The sequence below is a fragment of the Montipora capricornis genome, chromosome 11, assembly GCF_036669925.1.
Source record: "Montipora capricornis isolate CH-2021 chromosome 11, ASM3666992v2, whole genome shotgun sequence".
Taxonomy (NCBI): Eukaryota; Metazoa; Cnidaria; class Anthozoa; order Scleractinia; family Acroporidae; genus Montipora; species Montipora capricornis.
Genome location: NC_090893.1, coordinates 21,584,272 through 21,591,771, shown reverse-complemented (window position 1 = coordinate 21,591,771; position 7,500 = coordinate 21,584,272). Strand labels below are relative to the sequence as shown.

Below are 7,500 nucleotides of genomic sequence, written 5' to 3'. Positions count from 1 at the left end.
GGCTCATCAAACAAACAAAGCTATATGCTTTTCGCTAAATCAAACTGAATAACCCCCTCCCCCCCCACCCTTCTTTATTAAGCCCCCCTCAAACGTGCTTGAAATAAATAAGCCTCGTGGAGATGGGAGGTGGGGGCTTTATAGAGGATTTACGGTATTTTTAAATACGCTTAAAAGTGTCAAGTGCATTCAGAGCTGAGGAACTAATTATAGGGACAAGGTACAGAAATCAAACCATATCATATCAAATCGTAGCTTGGCTTTTGAGGAGAGAGAAAACCCAAAGTACCCGGAGAAAAACCTCTCGGAGCAGAGTAGAGAACCAACAAACTCAACCGACATGTGACGCCGCGTCAGGGAATCGAACCCCGGGCGCCGGTGACATTGGTGGGAGGCTAGTGCTCTCACCACTGTGCCATCCCTCCCTTTTATATCAAATTTGTATCAGGACTGGTAAAACGACGCTGAACAGGTCTTTTGGTGCTATTTAGACAAAAACTATTACGTTTCCTCGGCATTATCATAACAATAGACGCCTAAGGTGTGTTTATGAGTCATGCAATGGGGCTTATTCGCGCTGCGGTTATATAGAGTTCGTACCCCGAGCCTCGAGTTGAAATGTTTGGGAACGAGTGTCGGTGCATGCGCAAAAACAAAAGTTTTAAATCCCGCGGGACTCAACATGGCCGCCATGTGATTGTATTTTCCGGGACAGAAAATACAAAAGCTCGTTTCCGGTCACGTGCACAATGCAAAAATAGATACTTTTTTCTTATTGAATCGAAAGGGTTCCAAACAAAGGAGAAAAATAAAAATTAAGAAATTTAAACTCGATTGGAAATGAATTGTTACGTTCGTTCCCTGTGGCCAACGCTCCATTTACCAGCAGTCGTGTATGTCGAGTCGATTGTCTAGAGGAATACTAGCGGAACGTCATCATTACGTCCCGCGGAACGGCAGTAGGGAGCGATGAATAAAAGATTTAAAACGAATGTTATCTTGAAGCTTTGCTAAGTAATTTTTCTGTTTTTTTTTTAAAGTGATATTGGAGTTGTGCAAACAAGTTTATGCAAATAAAACTGCTTAAAGTAATTTAGAACTGAGGACCATTTATTCAATTCATAATATATGTACATGAAATTGACAAATCAATTGCACCCTTAAATAACTGTGTCTGAAAATAATGATAACTAAAATCAATAAGTCGCGTGTCTTTTTCCGAACTCTCGAATGAGTATATTTTGCATGATTACAGCCATTTAAGCCTGGTTTTCACTGGAGACCCAAGCACAAGCATAAGTATCTTATCCTAGTGAATCGGACAAACGTCGACATGAAAATAAAAATCTAACACGGCCCCTGGCATTTGTTCAAATGCTCAGACGCAGGGAATCTGGAACTTACGAGTGCTTTTTAAATTGGCCAGACGTAGCAAATGCTGTGTTGCGTTTTCACACGACGAAAGCGAACGCTAGCATAAGGGAAAGGAAGAATTTTGAACCTTGCTCTTGTGCAAGGATCAAAATTGCTTCAACCCCACTTTCACGTTGTGCTTTGTACTTGCGTCGTTAGTGAAAACCAGGCTTAACGGGCCAGTAAATTCAGTCTTTAATTTCACTCAGAAAACTGTCTGCTTTGAATAGGTTTACTTGTCTCGCGGGTATTAGTGGCCAAATGACACACCATTTCGCCTCAACTCCGGATCGAGGTTTTGATTCAGTACGCGAAACTCTGAAGTGTGACAGGTCCATTAAAAAAGTTTAGCATGACGTGTTAAGCTCGTGGTTCTTTTAAAGTGTGTAGGTGACGACGGTTGAGTGATTTCAAGAAAGCGAAAATCGCGAGGGGAATGGGGCGGAGGACACGGGAAGAACTCTTTATCACGCGCGCTTCAAAAGAAAAAAAAAAGACCCCTAGCTTCGAAAGCTGTGTTTGTATTTGGTGTTTTCTTCTTTGAAAAAGAAGTTCACGTCTTGCAATTTGTTGGCCTTTTTATAACGCGTGTCACCACGAATGAGAGGCTCGCGAAAGTAGGAAAGGAAATCCCTACATAGGGCTAGCTATTCGAGCAATCAATTAATCTTTTCTACTAGTTGAGTGATGCAGTGGGGAAGCCCTTAAGTGAGACCATTTCAATGAAATGTACTGAGAAGTAGTAGGTAGGTGTTGATTGTACAGGTGCACAAAGTAGTTATTGACTCTAGAGTTTGTGGGCGAACCCTGAAGTGTTTTTGAGTCCTTGAATGAAATTTAAATAAAAGCTACTCGGTTGTACTTTCCTCTGCTTCTGTATTATTTAGTACTTTGCCGTAATTAATGACTTAAGCTTTAGGATTTGTGGCTTTAATTCTCACTAAAAAAATGAATCGAAATCACCGAGTTCGAGTGTTCGATATAATAACAAACATCAAGAATCAGCTGTTTGAATTTAGTTAAAACTAATTTGTATGCAAAGAATTCAGTCAATTTACAAAAACAGTGGTTTGCAGTACAACTTACGCTCCACTAAATAAAAAAAATAAAAAAACAAAGGATTTTTAAGCCATACAGTTATCTTGGTTACCATAATCACAATCTTATCTTGTTCTCCGCATCACGGTTCCAAAGATATTTCATGAAACTACGTAGAAGTCAGGAAATCCTCTGGTTTATCATCATGATGTTCTGTCGAATAATTCATCAGTGTCAGTCAAGAACAGCAGTGAACTGCAAACAAAGTAGAGAGGCCTTAATTACGAATCACAACTGTGATTGGCACTTGCACCTGTGCCGTTAAAAGGCAATTTCCTTTCTCAGGCTTATCAATTGAACACTTTAAATCTGATGGACTTGTGCCTCCTAATGGCCGAGATAAAGTTCTTAAAAACGACGTAGTTCTTTTGTTAAAGGCCCTTTAAACTACTAAATATATGGACTTTTGATTTCCACGTACTGAGATCTTGATCGAGAGAACTTGTAACTTCAACCCTGCACGTATGCCAAGAAGGTTAATCTGGACGTGACTTTCGAAGCTTAGTAGCATAATGAATGGTTCAAACACGACTACGTTTGCACAATGTCTCTCCGAACCTGCTTTCTACATGTGGACATTGCGTTTGGTCTACTCAGCTATCTTTCTTCTCGGAACGGTCGGAAACGCTGTGGTGTGCTTCGCAATCGTGAAGCGAAAAGCACCGCAGAACAGCTGCAACGTATTCACTTTCAACCTTGCGTTTCACGATCTTATTCTAGTCATTTTATACGTACCAACGCAAATGATAGCCTTGGAACATTGCTATGCCTGGATTCTAGGAGAATTAACGTGTCAACTGGTTTATATAATATTACCAATCTGCCAGTCTGCCTCCGTTGGTACATTACTGGCCATCACTGCTGATCGATACCGAGCGATTGTGTTCCCAGTCAAGTCCCGTCTTACCAGGAAGACTGTACTTCTTGTAATAGCAGCGATTTGGGCGGGATCAATTGTGACGGCGTTACCTCTAGTATTTGTCATTACTGAAATTTCGCCAGTGCCTGGTGTTGTGTATTGCGTCGAGTCCTGGCCGTCAGAAACCTTGTTACAAGCATACTGGCTTTCTATGTTCATCATTCAATATTTCCTCCCACTATCCGCTATTGCGATTCTTGCTGGAATCACCGCCTATAGCTTGAGAAAGAATGCTTACCCCGAAGCCATGGAAAGCTGTGAGCAAAGTGAAATGTTTAGGACAGCGGTACGAAGGCGCGTTAAACAAACCAAGCGAATTACCAAGATGTTAATCGCCTTGGTTTTTTTGTACGCAATCTGCATGCTGCCTCAGCACGTAGTTTATACCTTTTGGACAATATTCGGCGATTTAATGAGCAAATCATATAGGGAACAAGCAAACATTGTCGCTAACATCTTTCCGATCGCTAACAGCGCATTAAATGCAATTGCTTACGGTACGCTGAACAAGGAATTTAAAGGCGTATTTAAAGCATTGTTTCGATTCGCCTGCTGTAAAGTGAGTCAGACAAGAGATATTGCGAGACGCGAATCGCAGCGACGGACTTTGTCTACCACAGACGGATCTTCAGTCAAAAAAGAACGCATGCCGTCAGCCTTTGCTTTAGGAAAACGAACTGGAAATAGTAAATATGTTTCCTGCTATGGACAAGGAACAGAAATATAGGCTAAAAAGGGGAATTTACGTTTTACGAGTTATTCAGACGGACCAAAAATAATGGAACTGCTGAATAAACTCGCAAAAAAAGGCAAAAACTGAGTGGTTTGCTCATAGTGAAACGGTTTCTTTTGGCTAATTTTCAGACTATTAGTGTTGAAATTCGGTATGATTTTGTTGATTTTATACGATTTCATTTTGGGGGATTTGAATCTTTTATCCTTGTAGGACAATCTATCGGAAGAAGTGTTTTAGAAAATGCTTTCTTTGCGGGGATTTTCTTTGGGAGTGGAGAATGGGACAAAACCCCCTGCTCATTTCCGGCTATTTCAAATGGGTCGTCCCGAAGTTGAAATATGACCAGCTTTGGTTTGTGTGACAGCTTGATTAAACGTTTAACTCGAGGCAAAAACTACAGTTTATTTGACCGGCAAAGTGGCTGAACTTTGATTGAAACTTAGTTGTGGACAAGAACAAGGGAAAATACAACACTATAACAAAAGAACAGAAACGCTGGACATGGAAAGTAAACGTAATTAACAAGGTTTTCTTTATTTTTGTTTGCTCCACTACTTACAGCTTCCATGACCAAGTTCCACTTTCATTAATTAAAGACTTAAACCGAAATCCACTGTGACTGCACTTATGTGACTGAAACAAATTGAGTGTTCTAACTGTAGTTTCGCTACGCAGCCATTTTTAGCGAGGCACCTGATTGGCAAGTTGTAATGCGCAATGGCATTTTAAATATGCGTGGCATTGGGAACGAGCACTTAAAATAGCTTTGCGAAACTAAAAATAGATTTAAAAAAACCCAAAACAAAACAAACAATGAAACACCAGGTGATAGCCTGTGTACAGCCGCCCGCTCTCCTGTGGCAGTCTAAAAAATAAATGTACTTTAATTCCTCTTTCTTTCCTTCTTTTCTATCTTTGGAAGGGTTACGTTTTTGCAAACGTTGGCCGTGTAGCACTTGACTATTGGAGGGTAATGTGAAGTGCTATTTTCTATCCGTGTAAACCATGTGTACGTTAGCCCTACTAATGGAATTGGACCCACAAAAGGACAGAAAAAAAAAAACTCTGACCAGGGTGGGCTTTTCATATTTTGGACAGCTTACAAATAAGCACAATTTCAGGCGATAAAGTGAACTATCTTAAAACTTACGGGAAGCGTCCCTTCTGAAGAGAACACTCATCACACTTCACAGCTTTTGTCTAGTTAAGCCCAAAACACGAGAAATCAGGAGCTTTGAGGAAACAAAGAGGATTACAAAATGGTCATTTTTACCACTGAGAGCAAAAAGCATTACCCTTTCAATTAAAAACGTTGAGAAATACTTGGCGGCATGAAAACTCTACAAATGCCGTCGCGGACGAAACGCGATCTTGACCCGAGGACGTCGAGTCCAGACTTTTCCACGCGCTATCGCGTCCTCTGTATTTGCTAAACCTGCCTAATGAGCGAGCGAGCGAGTGAGTGAGTGCGGGAATGAATGAATAATGCATGCTTTAGAACGTTCCAGAATCTTGTTGAAGCCGCAAACGCTTCAAGCTTCTCTAATGGCAAATACTTTGATTACGTAGGAAAACGCGAAAACCATTTTTTGTCTTTACTCTAGATCTGCTATTTTATTTGTTAAAATCGAATGACTTTTCCCTCAAGGGTTACGAGGGTGTTACCTTCAGTGAATTCATGCATCCAGTAGTTCTGTGGCCTTCTTTTTTAATTTTTTTTACGTTGTAAGTCTATCCAATCCAAGAAAATCAAACAACTCGCTACATTCTTTTTCAATTATTCTTGTTCGTTCCATAGGCGCTTCCCGTCGCCACTTTTCGACGTTTGCGGTGGCGTTTCGAATGGTTGAAAACTCTTTCCCGGCCTCTTTCTTTAGAACTTCTTTGGTCGGCTGCGTGGATTGTACAATCCAATGTAGTACACTCTCTGGCATTTCAAAGCCAGCAAACTTATAAATTTCCATAGCGGTCTTTACAGGGGATAGAGCTATGTCTTTGTAGCGCACTAATTTGTAATGCTTCTTTAAGCTTCCCTCGAGGCTGGCTCCATACTTCACGTTCTGCAGGATACCCTCGCACGTGTCGCGTGGAAGATAAAAGAATCCTGATTCTTGGTAATCATGAATCCATTGTAGATTAATTCGGGAGTTGATGCTTCCCCGTGGATCGCGAACAACATGCAAGAGCTTGACTTCGGTTCCAGACGTATTGTGAATGATATGTGGTAGAATGTTGGAGAGCTTTCTGCCTTGTACCCGAACAATAGCTACTTTGGCAACGCTGTGTTTGAAATGACTAAAACAAACGTTTTGGACAATTTTGGGTAAAGACGCAAGGTCTGGACAAGACATCTTGCCACTGTCACTCTGGTTGCATATTGGAGAGGATTGAAAGGGATTTTGGGATAGCCCAGCTGCCCATTTCTTGGAGGTGCTCTGAAGGAACTTTACGGCAGCTCGGTTATCGACGAATTGACAACTCATCAAAGCACTTAAAACATCGTTAACGTCCTTTACCGGGTCTCTTCCTTCTTCAGTCTGGAACCAGTTTCTTGTAATCCACAGCGGTTCATACACGGAAAATATATTCGAGTCTTCACTGAACATGCGCGTTAGAAATGTTGTACCCGAGCGGTCGTCTCCGAAAATTACCAAGCTTCGCCTTTTTTCTCTTTTTGTCCTCGGCTGAGGATCGGGATGTGATTGGCTATCGAGAGCTTGCGGTTGTGACCAACCTGTAGGAGAAAAGGATTTGACAGTGTTTCCTTTACTTGTAGATGAAATGTTGTGAAATCTATTGGCAAAGCAAATTGGACATGAACATTCCCGCGAGGGCGGTTCTCCGATAAGTGATTCTTGTTCATGGACGTCTCTATACTGTTTTAAGTTCTTTCCTCTCAGAATCATGAATGTACAGAAAGCTACCATTATCAAGATGGCTGCTACGAAGGAACGGAAGACGAAACGTAAATGAAGCATGCTTTCAGTCAGTACCCGAGTTTAACCTGAAAGAGATGACAAATAAAATAGAGTTTTCTCAGTATCAGGCAACGACACTCCGCTGAAATGAGTCAATACTACTCTGCATTTAACACAAAAAGCCTGGTTTTAGTCACACTTACGACGAAAAGTCAGTTACAACTTCAAGTGGAGTTACTACCGTAACGCTACGAAAGAAGTAATAGTTAATTTTCTTCTCTTGTACTTGCATTTGCGAATACGTGAACCTCTCCAAACACAAGGGAAAAAGCGTCGCCATGCCACTACAGTCCAAGTTGAACGCTTGAACACTCTGCCATATTGGACAAAAATCTCATTTCTTACTCTTCATTTCA

At 41.2% G+C, this 7,500-nt stretch overlaps 2 protein-coding genes across 3 annotated transcripts in view; one reads left to right on the top strand and one right to left on the bottom strand.

Annotated features, from left to right (window-relative positions):
* Window positions 1–3,023: 3,023 nt before the first annotated feature.
* LOC138023658 (neuropeptide FF receptor 2-like) lies at window positions 3,024–7,173 on the top strand. Its single transcript, XM_068870700.1, has one exon. It carries the CDS (start codon window positions 3,024–3,026, stop codon window positions 4,155–4,157), a length of 1,134 nt encoding a protein of 377 aa, XP_068726801.1. The 3' UTR covers window positions 4,158–7,173.
* Window positions 4,669–7,500, bottom strand: part of LOC138023657 (carbohydrate sulfotransferase 3-like) — a 3,206-nt gene continuing 374 nt past the window's right edge. Inside the window, exons 1-2 of one of the 2 annotated variants that reach the window (XM_068870699.1) lie at window positions 7,490–7,500; window positions 4,669–7,170 (exon numbers count right to left, since the gene is read on the bottom strand). The exon at window positions 7,490–7,500 is cut by the window's right edge and continues 245 nt beyond it. In XM_068870699.1, coding sequence (XP_068726800.1) covers window positions 5,885–7,144 — 1,260 coding nt within the window. In that variant the 5' untranslated portion in view covers window positions 7,145–7,170; window positions 7,490–7,500 and the 3' untranslated portion in view covers window positions 4,669–5,884. The remainder of the gene's footprint in view (window positions 7,171–7,489) is intronic. The other variant, XM_068870698.1, reaches the window with a different exon arrangement.